The sequence below is a fragment of the Schistocerca serialis genome, chromosome 1, assembly GCF_023864345.2.
Source record: "Schistocerca serialis cubense isolate TAMUIC-IGC-003099 chromosome 1, iqSchSeri2.2, whole genome shotgun sequence".
In the NCBI taxonomy this organism is placed as follows: domain Eukaryota; kingdom Metazoa; phylum Arthropoda; class Insecta; order Orthoptera; family Acrididae; genus Schistocerca; species Schistocerca serialis.
Genome location: NC_064638.1, coordinates 900551189 through 900570443, shown reverse-complemented (window position 1 = coordinate 900570443; position 19255 = coordinate 900551189). Strand labels below are relative to the sequence as shown.

The window sequence follows — 19255 nt, the reverse complement described above, 5'->3', positions numbered from 1 at the left end:
CCGAGCTATATGTTTTGGAATGGACCGTGTAGAGGCACAGATAACGACCGTAAACTATTTACTACAAGCAATAAAAAGATACGTATGCATAAGATTACTGAAACATCAGCTAGCTGTCTGCTGGCCCTTATACGTTTTTGACGAGAAAGTCGCTAAATATAGTCTCATTACAGAGAACGAAGATAACACTCAAATTTCTCTGTTTCAAAAGACGCATTTTAGGGCTGTTGAAGAGATCTTACTTGGACATGTCCAGAATGAAATCTCTTGGAAGGAGACACGTGTAATGCGCTATTTCTAACACAGGTAAAAAGAAAGCACCACTGTTATGGCCACAGACAGGCCAGTCCAGCCTGACCCAACGCCGTGCTGTCTTCATCCCACGGCGCCATCGAGATGAAACATGGAGGGCGAGAGATCAGCACCCCGCTCTCCCAGCCGTTTTCGGGTTAGCAGACCTGGTGCCGCTACTAGTCGGTCAAGTAGTTCCTCAGATGGCATCACCACGCTGTGTGCAACCCGTTCCAGTCCTCGCACCAAGGAGGAATCCTTGTAATACCGGGAATCGAACCCGAGTCCCCAGCATAGCAGTCTGGCACATTAGCGCTCAATGTACAGAGGCGGATATATCTAACAGAGAGGAAGTGGTTAACGGCAGCCAAACTTTCTCTCAAAATCAGCCCCTTTCTCGAATTACGACTACAGCTGCCACGGGCAAGAACATTTATCACGGCAAATGCACTACGCAATTTTCCTTACAAGATGACGTCAACCAGATTAACATTTCCCAGTCGTAGTCCTAGTGGAAATATAAGGTACAGAGATGGACTCTGTGAACGTTATCTCAGATAGTAGGCCGCATTTCATCTCCACAGCATTTGTGCATCCTGCTGTAAAAGAATTGAAATCTAGTAGATATTCACCCTACTACTCTACCCAATTTCAAGTGGAAGATGACCAAATGGTGACAACGTTTCAAATAGACTCGAGAGACGCTCTGAATGTCACTTCCACTTCCACTTCACCGAAGTTTGGAGTATGTGTAGGTGTAGTCAAGGTATTTCACAGATATAGGCAGTGCCCTTTCTAAGACTTCGGCTGGCCCACACCCGCAGTCTGTAATTTGTCTCAGTGTCCCTGCTTTAAGACGATCTCAGTTAAGGCCCATAGTTATAGGCCTTTACCAAGCACGCCTGTTCTGAACATAATGCGACGTTGTGACATACGAGGGTTGCCATGCAAGTTATGGGTGGGTACATTACAAGCCACTGTAATCAACTACAATCAGCTACGATCGCATGACCCATCAAATGCCGACTGCCAAGCAAAGGTTCTCGTGATTTGTGTCAGTACCACAAATAGCCCACGAGAACTACTGGGACATAACAATCTCCACCTACATGAAGACCAGCCATAATAACAGCTTACACTCTACCCAGAGGAGACATGGGATACACTTTAGGGAATGGCGTAGACAGTATAGGAATAACCCAAATGTGGGAGCTTTTGTGCTGCCTCCCGACATCACAGTGCCGCAAGGGCAGCCTAAAACAGAGATCACGCCTCTCGTTATTGTGGGGCTACTGATAAGGATTTTAAAGGTAACTTCCTTCTTATATCATTTCTTGAGATAGTTTTCTATCATTCCAAAAGGCTAGTAACAGCGGCAGAGGTCACATATTCACGTCCGCCGCTTTCATGACAACACATGAACGATCGATAAAGTCTGCAGAATGCGTCTATATTGCGTCACATCACAATGGTGTCCCTAGGAAACTCTCGCTGGTTGTAGCCTCATGTGAGTAGCCACCAGCAGCTCTTCCTCAGTTGCACTCACGTATCATCGAGCTAGATATCTTGGTTCACTTTTGATTTGACTTCTTGACAGATTATTTGTAATGTGGTTAGCTTTCTTGTACCTCGACTTCTGTGCTGGACTTTGTATTAAGCGGGTTACGACTCTGCTGCCTATACGTAAGGTATTAGTATAGGTGCTGTCGAGCCTGGTAGTAAAATTTTGATATTGTTATAGGGTGAGCAGTAACACATCAGTAATATTTATCGTAATGTGTCATGATGTGCCTTTGGCAAGAAATAAGGTATGGAACACAATTACTGCACACAAAAAGATAATTTCAGAACTACGAACGTGCTTATAAATCTCGAGTAGCATTTGGATAAAATAGAAAAAATATTCACACACAAATTACTACACCCAGAGTTGCTCGTCACCTGTTTATCACCATTAAACGCAATTAGTGGTAGAATGCTAATTACTTGTCATAATTGGCATGCAGAAGAATTTCGAACTAAATCGACCACAGTCATCCTTGTGACGACGTCTTTTTTGTACGTAGGTCATGGTGCATTCCATTAAATGTACACTAGTATCTAAAGATAAGGTGAGGTGGAGTGCTGTGGATAGAAAAAAAAACAGTGAATGAAGGCGTATTTTCTCTCAAGTGTCTTGAATTTGTGCTGCATGCAACAGCGAAATGGGATTAAGTTTGCAGAGGGCGTGTGATTCGCATTACGCAATATTCGTGATTGTCTGATGGTGTGGGCATGATTCACAACGGAAGGAATAAAGATTCTCCCATTCATTATAAAATAGCGTTTGACAGTAAGACGTTGTAGGAAGAAGATTTTGCTGTCAAATTCTGATACCATTAACGATTCTTAGTTTGTAGTGGATTATAGCACACCACGCCGTAGAGCTCAGTTGATGGATATTCGCCGTATCGTTCATCAACTGAGCTTTATAGAGATGCTATCGTTTAAAGGACGCTGTAGTCGCTCTTCTCTGAGCCGAATTAAATGAGAATTAGGGAGGATGCATTCGCAGCACACAATGCTCATTGTTGTGGTCACAAAGTAACGCACGCTATCTGCACTGTGGAAGATACCGCCCAGCTGACGGCATCGCGCTAGCAATATTACGGTAGTACTGCTGCAGTCATTAAGCAGTGAATATTCTCGTTAAGAAATGAGCAATGCACTAGCTACGTCTACGTGTCGCCGGTGGCAACAGCAGCAAAACAATCTGTCACAAAGACGTTACTAATGTAGCTGAATCGTCCACCAGTACATCCGTTCAGACGGCGATGTGAATCTGTTGAGCAGCAGACGTTCTTTCGATAGCTGTCACTTGTATGTCAAACATCATCATACAATGGAGTCCGGGGTTGGGCGCCGCTCGTGCTGCTGCGACTCATCCCTGCTCCCAGTGCGGTGAGAGTGCCTTGTGCCCTCGAGCAGTACCGCTGGTAACCAGCCGACGCCGCATCTTCACCAGCTTGCGCCTGACAATTGCTGCCGACTTAAGACGTCACCAGCCGAGCAGGGGCCGCTTCCGAAGCACCCAGCACCGCCACGCTAGCTCCGCCTGGTCTTGGTCGGAGCCACTCCGCAATCGCAGGACTCGAAGGCCTATTCATCACCGTCACAGTATGAAGGTCATACGCTGTTGAGAATAAAGAGTATCTTAAAAATTTAACTGTCTCGATCGCAGTAAAATGAGAAATTACAAGTTGCGGATAAGGAATTTCGTTTGACCAGATCAAGCTTTCTAAAGATTTAGCGTACATGTACACTATTGACAACAACAACATCGTCACTAAGTGTATCTCACAAGGGAACCTCCCCATCGCACCCCCCCTCAGATTTAGTTATAAGTTGGCACAGTGGATAGGCCTTGAAAAACTGAACACAGATCAATCGAGAAAGCAGGAAGAAGTTGTGTGGAACTATGGAAAAAATAAGCAAAATATACAAACTGAGTAGCCCATGCACAAGATAAGCAACATCATGGATGATGGGAACTCCGGAGCGCCGTGGTGTCGAGGTTAGCGTGTGCAACTGCCAAACGAGAAGTCCTTGGTTCAAGTTTTCCCTCGAGTAAAAAGTTTACTTTTTTATTTTCGCAAAGTTATGATCTGTCCGTTCGTTTATTGACGTCTCTGTTCACTGTAATAAGTTTAGTGTCTGTGTTTTGCGACCGCACAGCAAAACCGTGCGATTAGTAGACGAAAGGACGTGCCTCTCCAATGGGAACCGAAAACATTTGATCGCAAGGTCATAGGTCAACCGATTCCTCCACAGGAAAACACGTCTGATATATCCTATACGACACTGCTGACGGCATGTGCGTCACACGACAGGAATATGTTGTCGACCCACCTAACTTGTACACTTGGCGAATGGGTAAAAAGATTCTTCTACCTTGCCCGATTTAGGTTTTCTTGTGGATGTGATAATCACTCCCAAAAAAGTGATGAAAAGATAAGAGTTTGTCACGTAAACTGCAACAAATGAATGCAACAGTTTCACAGTCGCACAGTTTTCCCTGTGCTCTGTCAAAACATATGTTTTTAACGTTTTCAAATTTTTCGTTTTAGGTGTAGCGTCCCCATACTACGGCGCAGTTACCTCACATCAGACGGACGGACGGACAGGTAATAATTGTCTGAAAACAAAAAATTAAAATCTTCACTCGAAGATAGTCTTGAACCAAGGACCTCTCAATCCGCAGCCGTTCGCGCTAACCACGGGACCACGGCGCTCCTGAGCTCAGATCTCCTTGATAGTGCCTATCTTGAACATGGACTACTCAGTTTGTACACTCCTGGAAATTGAAATAAGAACACCGTGAATTCATTGTCCCAGGAAGGGGAAACTTTATTGACACATTCCTGGGGTCAGATACATCACATGATCACACTGACAGAACCACAGGCACATAGACACAGGCAACAGAGCATGCACAATGTCGGCACTAGTACAGTGTATATCCACCTTTCGCAGCAATGCAGGCTGCTATTCTCCCATGGAGACGATCGTAGAGATGCTGGATGTAGTCCTGTGGAACGGCTTGCCATGCCATTTCCACCTGGCGCCTCAGTTGGACCAGCGTTCGTGCTGGACGTGCAGACCGCGTGAGACGACGCTTCATCCAGTCCCAAACATGCTCAATGGGGGACAGCTCCGGAGATCTTGCTGGCCAGGGTAGTTGACTTACACCTTCTAGAGCACGTTGGGTGGCACGGGATACATGCGGACGTGCATTGTCCTGTTGGAACAGCAAGTTCCCTTGCCGGTCTAGGAATGGTAGGACGATGGGTTCGATGACGGTTTGGATGTACCGTGCACTATTCAGTGTCCCCTCGACGACGACCAGTGGTGTACGGCCAGTGTAGGAGATCGCTCCCCACACCATGATGCCGGGTGTTGGCCCTGCGTGCCTCGGTCGTATGCAGTCCTGATTGTGACGCTCACCTGCACGGCGCCAAACACGCATACGACCATCATTGGCACCATGGCAGAAGCGACTCTCATCGCTGAAGACGACACGTCTCCATTCGTCCCTCCATTCACACCTGTCGCGACACCACTGGAGGCGGGCTGCACGATGTTGGGGCGTGAGCGGAAGACGGCCTAACGGTGTGCGGGACCGTAGCCCAGCTTCATGGAGACGGTTGCGAATGGTCCTCGCCGATACCCCAGGAGCAACAGTGTCCCTAATTTGCTGGGAAGTGGCGGTGCGGTCCCCTACGGCACTGCGTAGGATCCTACGGTCTTGGCGTGCATGCGTGCGTCGCTGCGGTCCGGTCCCAGGTCGACGGGCACGTGCACCTTCCGCCGACCACTGGCGACAACATCGATGTACTGTGGAGCAATTGGGCGGTACGTCCACCCGGCCTCCCGCATGCCCACTATACGCCCTCGCTCAAAGTCCGTCAACTGCACATACGGTTCACGTCCACGCTGTCGCGGCATGCTACCAGTGTTAAAGTCTGCGATGGAGCTCCGTATGCCACGGCAAACTGGCTGACACTGACGGCGGCGGTGCACAAATGCTGCGCAGCTAGCGCCATTCGACGGCCAACACCGCGGTTCCTGGTGTGTCCGCTGTGCCGTGCGTGTGATCATTGCTTGTACAGCCCTCTCGCAGTGTCCGGAGCAAGTATGGTGGGTCTGACACACCGGTGTCAATGTGTTCTTTTTTCCATTTCCAGGAGTGTATATTTTGCTTATTTTTTTCATAGTTCCACACAACTTCTTCCCGTTTTCTCGATTGATCTGTGTTCCGTTTTTCAAGGCCTATCCACTGTGCCAACTTATAACTAAATCTGAGGGGGGTGCGATGGGGAGGTTCCCTTGTCAGAACATGCTTACTAGACAACTAGTTCTTAAGTACATTGCTGGCCGGAAAACACTCAATAACCTTTTAAATTATCATAAAAATTGTAATAGTTAAAAGATCAGGAATAACGAAGTGTTTCCAAAATCCTCATAGCTGTAGGAACGTACTTCATTCGCAACTACCGGTTTCACGTCAGTACAGACCCATCTTCAAGTTTATAATGGTTGTATTTTCATGATGTAGATCGACAGTTAAGAATCCCAGCATCCGTCAAGTTATCCACGTTAAGAGTCAAACCACATTGGTGGGTTGTAATAATAAATTAGAATACTCGTACACCCAAAGCACACACACTTTTGACTCTTAACGTTGGTAACTTCCCGAATGCTGGAACTCCGTAATTTTCCATCTACTTCATGAAAATATAACAATTATAAAAGTGAAAAAGAGCCTATACCGACGAGAAACCAGTAGTAGCGAATAAAGCACCTTCTTACAGCTATGCAGTATTTGGAAAAGCCTCATCATTCTTCACTTTTTAATTGTTATAATTTTATGGCAATTTACATAGTTATTGAGTGCTGAGTGTTTCTTATTGTTATTCACAATGTTTCTGAGCTGTGACTGCCCTCCCTAAAAAGTTGTTCGTAACAACAACGTTACTGATAACAACTCAGCGCCATGATTGCTAAGAAGTCTGTACTTAACTACAGTGTTAACCAAATCCTCGTTATTAAGTATACCATGTCAATAATAAAATTCTGGTTAAAGCATGCCTGTCACCGTTTAAAACAAATTATTGACGTCTCCTACTTAGAGAAGAGGATAAGGTCAACGTTCTACTTAGGTACAGTGTCATCAGTAAGCATGATTCTGAGTTGCAGTTGGTAAGGGGGTTGTGTTAGCGCCACCGGTGCCCTTAAGGACTGGTTCTGTAGTGTTGTTGCCAAGAGTGTGCATGGTCTCGATAGTAAGCTTGATCTGAAGATGACTGTCAGTCAGCCAAAACTGATTTCCTACAACTTGTAGTTTTATGATTTATTGCGATCTAGACTACCGAAAATTTTAACAACGGAATCACATAGCTGTACCTCCGTTACCCAGAGACGTCACATCTTACAAATAGTGTTTGATAAAACTGCTGACGTTCTTGCTGAGATACTTTAGCCTCCCTTCCCGCCGTCAGATCCCTGTCCTCAACGACTGCTGTTCGAAACCCAAACGCCTGGATGGGACGTAGCCAAGCTATCCTGACGGGAAGAAGAACGGTTTCCCTCGCCTCCACTCGCGGTCCCCTTAACTCCAATCTTACAGCAGAATAACTACCTAATTATTTCGTCTCAATCTCAGGTATTCTGTTGTTCAAAAGAATGACTTTCATCGATACAGTGACATAAATCTGAGTTTCATTGTACCAACAGCAGCACATCCGTGTGTAAAGGAAGTAGGGGGATCACTAGAGACGGAGCAGAGGCTCCAATTAAAGAAGGATGGGGGAAGAACTCGGTCGTGACTTTTCAAAGTAACCATCCTGGCAGTTGTCTTAATTATGAATAACATAAACCCACTTGGCCAGACGAAGATAGGAACCGCCGTCCTCCCGACTGCGACTCCAGTTTTATACTTATAGTATAGTAGTGACAGTGTAATTCAAGCGAAATTTTTGATTAGGACAGCGCCTCAGCCAGTGGCTGCTTGTTTGCGTTAATCATACACCACATGGATGACAAGTCATTATCGTGGGTTGCACAAGAGATTCCTCGTAAAGTTAGAAAAAGGTCCCTTGCGAGCGGAAAAGTGCATGACTCTTTCGATGGTACCGCGGCAAAAATTAAAGAAAAATTTTATAAAGGTATTGTAGCTAACTACAGTAAAACAAAACGGTGAGACGTGTATGGGTTAATAACCCATGTCCAAATAGTGTACGTTTCTAATCTGTAATGACACTTCATATCACCATTTTCGTTGGGTTATGATAGTAAGCGAGCACTAATGCGTCTGGTCTTACATCCCATTGAGTTAAGTATTTTTAAGTGATGCAGGCAACGCGATAACTAATTCCACAGTAACTTAGAATCTTTAGGAATAAAATTAATTGTAATTTCATCGCCTCTTCACTGCTTCCAGTTGCTGAACAGTGAAACTTTTGAATACTGAAACTTCCCCAAAAATAATAGACTGCGGAAAGTACATCAGTGTTGGCCCCAATAATATAAATACCATACAACTTTATAAAATTGTACTGGTGTTTGTTTTGCAAGTACAAATTTTTCATCTGCTTTTTGTAGGCGGCACGAGGAGATTGTAATGGTGTCGAATGATAAGCTTGTGGTGCTAATGATGCAAGAACTGGAGTGCATATCTAAACGAAAGAGAATTATCACAATAAACTATATGGAATTAAATAAAAGTTCAGAATTCAATGTGATTTCTAGCTGCAGTGATGACTAATTGCAGGACCTAGCTCCCTATCAGAGTAAGAACGAGTGTAGGTCCATAAGATTTGTTGGGTTGGATAGGCACTGTAGGAAAATGTAAGTAATGAGCTGGTCTGATACAAAATCGTATCTGTAACTCAGGAGACCGTCGTTATCAGGACAAACAAAAGTGACTTTTACGGTTGGTGCATGAAATGTCAGGTCCTTTAATTGGGTAGGGGAGGTCAGAAAATTTAAAAAGGGAAATGGATAGGTTCAAATTAGATACAGCGGGAATCACTGAGGTTCAGTGGCAGGAGGAACAGGATATGTGGTCAGATGAATACAGAGTTATAAATACAAAATCAAATAGGGGCAATGCAGAAGTAGGTTTAATAATGAATAAAAAATAGCAACGGGGATAATCTTCTACAACAGCATAGTGAACGCATTGTTGTAGCCTAGATAGACACGAACCCCACACCCACCACAGTAGTAAAAGTTTATATGCCAACTAACTCCGCAGACGAGGAGGAGATTGAGGAAACGTACGATGAGATAAAAGAAATTATTCAAATAGTTAAAAGAGACAAACTTTTAATAGTCGTGGGGGACTGGAATTCGGCAGTAAAAAAGGTAAATAAGGGAAACTAGTAGCTGAATATGTACTGCTGGAAAGGAATGAAAGAGGAAGCCGTCTGGTTGAATTTTGCACAGAGCATAATTTACTCATAGCTAACACGTCGTTTAAGAATTATGGAAGAAGGTTGTATACGTGGAAGAGACATGGAGACACCGGAAGCTTCAAGGTTGATTATATAATGGCAAGACAAAGATTTCGGAACCAGGTTTTAAGTTGTAAGACATTTCCAGGGCAGATGTGGACTCTGACCATAATTTATTGGTTATGAACTGCTGACTGAAACTAAAAAAACTGCAAAAAGGACAGATTTTAAGGCGATGGTAACTGTATAAATTGAAAGAACCAGAGGTTGTAGAGTGTTTCGGAGGGAGCATAAGGGAACGATAGACAAGAATAGGGGAAAGGAATACAGTTGAAGATGCATGGGTAGCTTTGAGAGACGAAATAGTGAAGACAGCATAGGATCAAGTAGGAAAAGGACGAGGGCTAGTAGAAATCCTTGGGTGACATAAGAAATAGTGAATTTGGTCGATGAAAGGATAAAATATAAAAATGCAATAAATGAAACAAGCGAAAAGCAATACAAACGTCTCAAAAATCGACAGGAAGTCTATACACGGGAGATGTACTTGAGGGCAATATTATGAAAACAGAGGAAGACGTAGATGAAGATGAGAAGGGGGATATGATACTGCGTGAGGAATTTGACAAAGCACTGAAAGGCTCAAGTCGAAACAAGGCCCCGGGAGTAGACAACATTCCGTTAGAGCTACTGACAGCCGTGTGGGAGCCAACCATGAGAAAACTCTTGCATCTGGTGGAGTGAGATGTATGAGACAGGCGAAATACCCTCAGACTTCAAGAAGAATATAATAATTCCAATTACAAAGAAAGCAGATGCTGACATGTGTGAAAATTACCGAACTATCAGTTTAATAAGTCACGGTTGCAAAGTACTAACACGACTACTTTACAGAAGAATGAAAAAAACTAGTATAAGCCAACTTTGAGGACGATCCGTTTGGATTCCGGAACACACGAGCCAATTCTGACCCTACAACATCTCTTAGAAGATGAGTTAAGGAAAAGGAACTCTACGTTTGTAGCATTTGTAGATTTAGAGAAAGCTTTTCACGATAATGACTGGAATACTCCTTTTGAAATTGTGAAAGTAGCAGGGCCAAATACGCGGAGCGGAAGGCTGTTTACAACTAGTGCAGAAACCAGACGGTAGTTATAGCAGTCGAGAGGCATGAAAGAGAAACAGTGGTTGAGAAGGGATTGAGGCGGGGTTGTAGCCTATCCCTGATGTTATTCAATATCCACGTTGAGCAAACAGTAGAGGAAACAAAAGAAAATTTGGAGAAGTCCAGGGAGAAGAAATAAAAACTTTGAGGTTCGCCGAAAACATTTAAATTGTGGCAGTGACAGCAAAAGACTTCGAAGAGCAGTAGAACGGAATGGACCGTGTGTTGAAAAGAGGACATAAGATGAACATCAACAAAAGCAAAACAAGATAATGAAATGTAGTTAACCTAAGTCTGATGATGCTGAGGGAATGAGATTAGGAAATAAGACACTTAAAATAGTAGGTGAAGTTTACTATTTGGGGAGCAATATAATTTATGATGGTCGAAGTAGGAAGTATATAAAATGTATACTAGCAATGGCAAGGAAAGTGTTTCTGAAGAAGAGAAATTTGTTAACATTGAATATAGGCTTACGTGTCAGCAAGTCTTTCCTGGAAATATTTGTATGGAACGTAGAATGTGAAACATGAACGATAAACAGTTTAGACAAGAAGAGAATAGAAGCTTTCGAAATGTGGTGCTACAGAAGAATGCTGAAGATTAGATGGGTAGATCGCGCAACTAATGAGAAGGTACTGAATATAATTTTGGAGAAGAAAAAATGTTCAAATGGCTCTGAGCACTATGGGACTCAACTGCTGTGGTCATAAGTCCCCTAGAACTTAGAACTACTTAAACCTAACTAACCTAAGGACAGCACACAACACCCAGCCATCACGAGGCAGAGAAAATCCCTGACCCCGCCGGGAATCGAACCCGGGAACCCGGGCGTGGGAAGCGAGAACGCTACCGCACGACCACGAGATGCGGGCATTTTGGAGAAGAGAAAATTGGGTTACAACCTGGTTAGAAGAAGCAATCGGTTGGTAGAACACATTCTGAGGCATCAAAGGATCACCAGTTTAATTCTGAAGGGAAGCATTGAATGGGGGGGGGGGGGGGGAGATGGAAAACTTACACACTAAGAAGATTCAAAAGGATGTAGCTTGCAGTAGTTAATCGGAGATTAATGGGCTTGCACAGGATAGAGTAACATGAAGAGCTGCATCAAAGCAGTCTTTGGACTGAGGACAACAACAACTTGAGTAGCACTCTCGGTAGAGCCTTGGTGCCTCACGCTGTTAAAATGTTTATGAATATATTCGGTGACGATTAGATACTGAAGAACGGAATAACATTTGTCCATTATTCAATGACTCATGTACATTTCAATGTCTTCTAGCTGGAGGGGCTCTTCATGGAGGCTATACGTGCAAAAGACTCTCAGGCGCTGGAGGGTATCCTACTAAATGTGGCTCCCATCCTACAACTATTCGAGGATGAACTGGCAAAAACTAGATCGCAGTTCTTTGGAGGCAAGTTCTGTCTTTTATTTATCGTAAGTATACGGTAATTTAGCTAAATGACATTTCTGAACACACAGCTTACAGTACATATGCTATCCACCAACTCAATGTGTGTTGTTGATATCCTGTCACCATATGTTCATATTTATATTATGATAATAAAAATCCTGTTCTGGCACACGGCATCATTTTCTGGTAATGACTCAATTAAAAAAAATTCTGTTACATAAAATTATACGAAACATGGACGGTCTCTTCTTCAACAGAGAACAGACCAAAAATTAGTGGCTGGCACAAGTGATTCCCTGTACAGTTATCAGACAATTCACATACTACTTTTGTCTTTTGTTGGTACTGAAACGTGAGAATTCCTATCAATGTCTTGAAAATGGGAAGTAAACTATCATGTGATCCTAAGGGATCGTAAATGCATTTGTTATACTTGACATGACTGCCAGACAAAATGTACCGATAATGCCAGTCTGATAATGTTAAGGCTAATATGTTGTAAATCAGAAACCGAATGTTTATTTTGTGTAAATCTGCAAATTTGTGGTGGTAGGCTCTGACGTTATTACTGTCATCGTGCTCATCGCATTCTGTCGCCATAATGTCGGTTCCAGTAATAATGGCGTGAAAAAACCGAAAATGAGGAAGCAGGCCATTTGTGGTATTTGAAAATGAAGAGTTCACTGTCTTGGTCATATTCTGATTTACATAACGAGGTATCAGTTTTGGTTTTACAACCATAACCAGGTACGTGAAGGGAAATGCATAGAATATTATATCAGAATTTTTGAAATTTGAACATAAACCTGATAACATATAAAACAAATGAGGTAAGTAATTTAAAAAGAAAACAACGGATTGTTACAGTTTTGTGTAACAATGGTTACGGAGGGGATTTTTTTACAGTTTTGCTGTAACATACTGCTGTATAGTGACAGTTTGTTACAATTTCATTTGATTTTTATATGTAACTGAATATGAAATGTGGTAGATCCAGTAGCTGACACCCACTGTCAAGTTACGGCGCATACACTGTCAACTTCTGAAGTTACCATAATAGGATGCTGGATAATTGTAGCCATCCTGTCTACCAACCATAGTATCCAGGGTAATGATAGTCACCATATGTCAGCTGACCATCACTACCCCAAACTGTGTTTTGGCTATTGGCAGCCACCATGGAAATTAACCATCACTGCCCCCCATCCCAATAACGTTTGGGGTGGTGGCACTAATTGCGTCCATTGACCATCATTCCCCCGGACAATAGTATCCCGTGAGTTATGGCAATCACCCTGTAAAGTGACTATGACTGTCCCGTCCAGTAAACTGACGGTCAGCGCCCTCTTGTCAACTGCCCATCATTGCCTCGAATTGTGTTTGGGGTAATGGTCAACTAATCTGACTTTTCGACTAGTTCCAACAAGTTATAACTAGCTCCAAGAATCAGCATGGTCAGGGTAGTGGCAGTCACCATGTCAGATTACCAAATTATTCCACAGTAATATGCTAGTCACCAGTCAACTGAACGATTTTTACCGGTTTTAGCTGGTTTTTGACAAACAATATGATCATCAGTGCCCCATTTTGTTACAACATATCGAGGAATGACACAGTTTTGAGAAATAATTTTCTTCTACCGGATAGATCGAAATTTTGTTCGTGATCAGAGTTCTGCAATTACACTTGTGTATCACAACTAGAAGAATGGGTAGCTTTGAGAGATGAAATAGTGAAGGCAGCAGAGGATCAAGTTGGTAAAACGTCAAGGGCCAGTAGAAATCCTTGGGTAAGAAGCATTGAATTTAAGTGATGAAAGGAGAAAATATAAAAATGCAGTAAATGAAGCTGGCGGGAGTGAATATAAACGTTTCAAAAATGAGATCGACAGGAAGTGCAAAATGGCTAAGCGGAAATGCCTAGAGGACAAATGTAAGAATGTAGAAGCACAAATTACAAGAGCTAAGATAGATGCCGTTTAAAGAAAAATTAAAGAGGCTTTTAGAGAAAAGAGAGCCACCTGTATGAATATCAAGGGCGATGGTAAACCAGTCCTAAGCAAAGAAGGGAAAGCTGAAAGTTTATACAAGGGCGATGTATTCGAGGACAATATTATGGAAATAGAAGAGGACACAGATGAAGATGAGATGGGAGATATGATACTGCGTGAAGAATTTGACAGAGCACTGAAAGGCCTACGTAGAATCAAGGCGCCGGTAGTAGACAACATTCCATTAGCACTACTCACAGCCTCGGGAGAACCAGCCAGGAAAAATCTCTTCCATCTAGTAGGCAATACCCTCAGTCTTCAAAAAGAATATAATAATTTCAGTTCCAAAGAAGGCAGGTGCTGACGTGTGTGAAAATTACCGAACTATCCGTTTAATAAGTCACGGTTGCTAAATGCTAATACGAATTCTTTACAGACGAATGGAAAAACTGGTACAAACCGACCACGGAGATGAGTTCCGATTTCGTAGAAATGTCGCAACACGCGAGCCAATACTGACCCTGCGACTTACCTTAGAAGCTAGATTAAGGAAAGGCAAACCTACGTTTATAGCATTTGTAGACTTAGAGAAAGCTTTTGACAATGTTGACTGGAGCGCCGTCTCTAAAATTCTGAAGGTGGCAGGGGTAAAATACAGGGAACGGAAGGTTATAATTTGTACAGCAACCAGAAGGCAGTTATAAGAATCGAGGGGCATGAAAGGGAAGCAGTGGCTGAAACTGAAGTGAGTCAGTGTTGTAGCCTGTCCCCGGTGTTATTCAATATGTACATTGAACAAGAGGTAGAAGAAACCAAAGAAAAATTTAGAATAGGAATTAATATCCAGGGAGAAGAAATAAAAACTTTGAGGTTTGCCCATTACATTGTAATTCTGTCAGAGATAGCAAAGGACCTTGAAGAACAGTTGAATGGAATCGACAGTGTCTTGAAAGGAGGCTTTAAGATGAACATCAACAAAAGCAAAACGATGTTAATGGGATGAAGTCGAATTAAATCAGGCGATGCTGGGGGAATTAGATTAAGAAATGAGATACTTAAAGTAGTAGATGAGTTTTGCTGTTTGAGCAGCAAAATAACTGATGATGGTCGAAGCAGAGAGGATATGAAAGGTAGACTGGCGATGGCAAGGAAAAAGGTTATCTAGAAGAGACATGTGTTAACATCGAATATAGATTTAACTGTTATGTAGTCTTTTCTGAAGGTATTTGCATGGAGCGTAACCATGTATAGACGTGAAACACGGACGATAAACAGTTTAGATAAAAAGAGAATAGAAGCTTTCGAAATGTGGTGCTACAGAAGAATGCTGAAGATTAGATGGGTAGATCACGTAACTAATTAGGAGGTGCTGAATAGAATTGGGGAGGAGAGGAATTTGTGGCACAAATTGACTAGAAGAAGGGATCGGCTGGTAGGCCACGTCCGGAGGCATCAAGGGATCACCAATTTAGTATTGGAGGGCAGCATGGAGGGTAAAAATCGTAGAGGGAGACCAAGAAATGGGTGCACTAACTATATTCAGAAGGATGTAGATTGCCCTAGTTATTCGAAGAAGAAGGGGCTTGCACAGGATAGAGTAGCATGGAGAGTGGCATCAAACCAGTATTACGGCTGAAGACCACAACAACATTACTACTAGCGCTCTCTCTCTCTCTCTCTCTCTCTCTCTCTCTCTCTCTCTGTGTGTGTGTGTGTGTGTGTGTGTGTGTGTGTGTGTGTGCGTGTGTTTAGGATGTGTGTGTGTGTGTGTGTGTGTGTGTGTGTGTGTATACTGGAAATCGTTGTTTATTTTGGTAAATAACGTTGCTTTGGTGCAAAGATCGAATTTCATTGGAGCAAAGAGACATCGAAGTTTCATCTCTATGGGTGAAGTCTTGTTCCACCATGGTGTATGGCCATGTTTACATTCTTATTCTGTGCAATATGAAAGTATGCTTGCGAAAATATGTAGTTCAAATGTTAAAACGCAATAAACAGTTCGTCTAAACATCTTCTTGCCTCCTAATATATTTTTTGGCCAGTTACTTTGTCTTTAGCAATACTGTGCTTTTACTGCTCGTATTTTGAAGCATTATGATTAGATTGTCGTATAATTTAGAGGCTGGTTCTGGGAAGATAATCTGTAAACATTTTATAGAACATTAGCACCATAGTTCTGACCTAAAATTGTCACAGCCTTCCTCGAAAGTTCTTTTTTTTGTGTGTAACCTTGGGTATGCCTACATCACATGCAAATGAAAAGTGTAGTAACCAGGCAGTATCATCAATTACATTTTTCTAGTATAGAACATGATACATGACCTTATTTCACGCTGAAGTGGTGCATGGTGAAGTGATACTTTACTGAGACACTTGTAAAAACATCGGTTGCTCATATTGCGTTCTTCGTATCACGAGTGACATAATGTGAAGTAGGCCTGCGATCAAAACGCCGATTTTGACAGTTATTTTAGACTTGGAGATACACTGCAATACTTAACATTAACATTTTGAGTGTTGCTGGCGTATTTTTGACATACATGTCAGATATAGAAGCACTGTAATTACATGCTTAATGTATTTTGATGGAGATATCAAATGCATAAATAACATTGTGAAACCTAACATACACATTATGTGTATGTATACCTTCTGCCTGTCTAAAATGGTGCTTGGTTAGTATGTCTCATTTAGGCCTAAAAATCAAGTGTCAGGTGCTTGTCTAGCATGTTACTTTTAGCCATATGTGTTTTGTAATAATTTAGACATAGAAACAGCGTTGCGACTATTAATTTGAGAGTCCACAACCATGTTGCAAGCATCAATTTTGATGGGTATTTTACATGCGGAAATGAAATTGTTATAAACATTGTGTTGATGACGGATTTTACATGTTTTGGCAGACATTTTCGACGTAGAATTAGCATTTTGACGTTTCAAAAGAATCATGTAATTTAGACCAGAAAATATTGAATCTGAGCGGCCATGTGCGGTGTAGAGACAGAGTTATGGACGTTCACATGTGCTGCTTAACCTGCGCGTTCATGGTATAAGCATTGTGTGTGAGCATTGTGTGTGTGTGTGTGTGTGTGTGTGTGTGTGTGTGTGTGTGTGTGTAAAAATCCAGATTTTCGGATATTTTTGAACATGCCAATATGGCGGCTCTGGAGCTACATTGTGTTTAACTGTTTCTTTTTAATGCCCCTCTCTGTTACAAGAAATAAGGTGTGGGTTCTTGGATTTTGAATGATGTCGTATATAAATTGGGGGGTGGGGGGGGGGGGAAGTGGCTTGTGAGTACCGATTATGATTCATTGATAAGCGTAATGACGCCATACGTAAGCCTGGCATGGCTTGTGACATCATGGGTAGGACACTGATATGCTCTCGTTATGTCACCATTGTAAACAAACATAGCCAAAGAGTTCGTTGTAGTATTACTAATATCCTTGCAGGAGGAACAAGCGTAAATTCAGTTGCTTTCAGTCTGTGTAGCCCACGTCTGGAATCGCAGCGAATAAAATCAATGAATGGCTGCAGGTGAAGCAAGGTCACAGCAAAATATCAGCACCGGATATCAGAAATTTAAAGCAATCGTTCTGTTACTCAAGTTAATATGATCATAATGGCAACACTGAACCACAAGTAACAGGATATGGATGACATAGCAGTGGAGCTGTATAGGAATCATTGGTACGTAATGGGACAAAGGTCTACTGAAATTTATACCAAACGAAGCCTAAACGAAGAGAAAAACTACTATAGCCGTTTACAGAAGGTGTAACCGTCTTGATATCTAACAGATACACACTGGCAGTATAAGAGACTACCAGCCGGTCACGCTTCTAAGTGTGGATTTTAGCTTCCACACGGGCATACTGCCCGCATCTCGTGGTCGTGCGGTAGCGTTCTCGCTTCCCACGCCCGGGTTCCCGGGTTCGATTCCCGGCGGGGTCGGGGATTTTCTCTGCCTCGTGATGGCTGGGTGTTGTGTGCTGTCCTTAGGTTAGTTAGGTTTAAGTAGTTCTAAGTTCTAGGGGACTGGTGACCATAGATGTTAAGTCCCATAGTGCTCAGAGCCATTTGAACCATTTGAACTGGCGTACTGAACTACTGATTCAGAGACGTTGCACGTTATACTGAAGTCGTACCAGGGTAGCATGATAGTGGATCAGTTGATTTTAGCCATTCTGTCTGCTTATAGAAATCTTTTTCACATGATCTGTTGCTCACAGAACATGGTAGGGTTGTTTTTGACATCAGAATTCTGACTGGTTTGATGCGGCCCGCCACAAATTCCTGTCCTGTGGTAACCTCTTCATCTCAGAGTAGCACTTGCAACTTATGTCCTCAATTATTTGCTGAATGTATTCCAATATCTGTCTTCCTCTACAGCTTTTGCCCTCTACGGCTCCCTCCAGAACCGTAGAAGTCATTACCTTATGTCTTAACAGATGTCCTATCATCCTGTCCCGTCTCCTTATCAGTGTTTTCCATATATTCCTTTCCTCTCCGATTCTGCGTAGAACCTCCTCATTCGTTACCTTCTTTTTTAGATAATGAGAATTCCAATTACAGTCGAACACCAATATGTGAAGGCGGCCAGGAAAGCAACAGGTTTCCGCCGGCACGTTACAGATATGTTAGAGAAGTGCTTCATGGGCTGTAACACCCACTAACGATACACCATGCCCTCGTGCTACATACTGCTGTTTGAAGAGAGCTCTGACAGGCATATCCTCTACAGTACGTTTCATGATCTTACATAATCTTACAGGAGACAATTTCGTTGTTATCGGATATCGCTTCCATGTTGGCAGGTGTGCCATGATTTATAAGCTTTTATGAGCAGCCATTGTCATATTCAACAGAGAATTGCAAAACATATCTGTGGTATCTCATGATTTCCAGGCCAAGTTCTAACGATTTATTTTTAATAGATACTGAATCTTGACAGGAAGTTCTGTCGCCTCTAAAAGTTCAACGCCTTTTTCAGGAAATCGTCCTGGCATGCTGGACTACATGATCTGGCCGTGGGCAGAACGCTGTGCAGCCGTGCCTGCTCTACTTACTGGCGTTACCTTTCCCACAGAACACGTCCCTCGAATTGTAAGTATCACATTAGCAGGAGAAATGTAACTAGTGTATTATATTATAGCTCGAGAACGACATAAAAATATTGCTGCCTACTTCCTTACTTCCTCTGCTTTAGACTGTGCCGGAGATTAGAATGGATCCTGTGGAATCAAACAGCTCTCTTTTGAGTGCACCTTGTAGATTCGCCTTGTAGATTTAAGGTTGGGGTGGTGGTTGTTTGGGGAAGGAGACCAGACAGAGTGGTCATCGGTCTCATCGGATTAGGGAAGGATGGGGAAGGAAGTCGGCCGTGCCCTTTTAG

General features: G+C 42.7%; 1 protein-coding gene across 1 annotated transcript in view; it reads left to right on the top strand.

The window, feature by feature from the left end:
* Positions 1-19255, top strand: part of LOC126411739 (glutathione S-transferase omega-1-like) — a 93490-nt gene that overhangs the window by 55108 nt on the left and 19127 nt on the right. Inside the window, exons 3-4 of the mRNA XM_050081387.1 lie at positions 11735-11867; positions 18854-18966. Coding sequence (XP_049937344.1) covers positions 11735-11867; positions 18854-18966 — 246 coding nt within the window. The remainder of the gene's footprint in view (positions 1-11734; positions 11868-18853; positions 18967-19255) is intronic.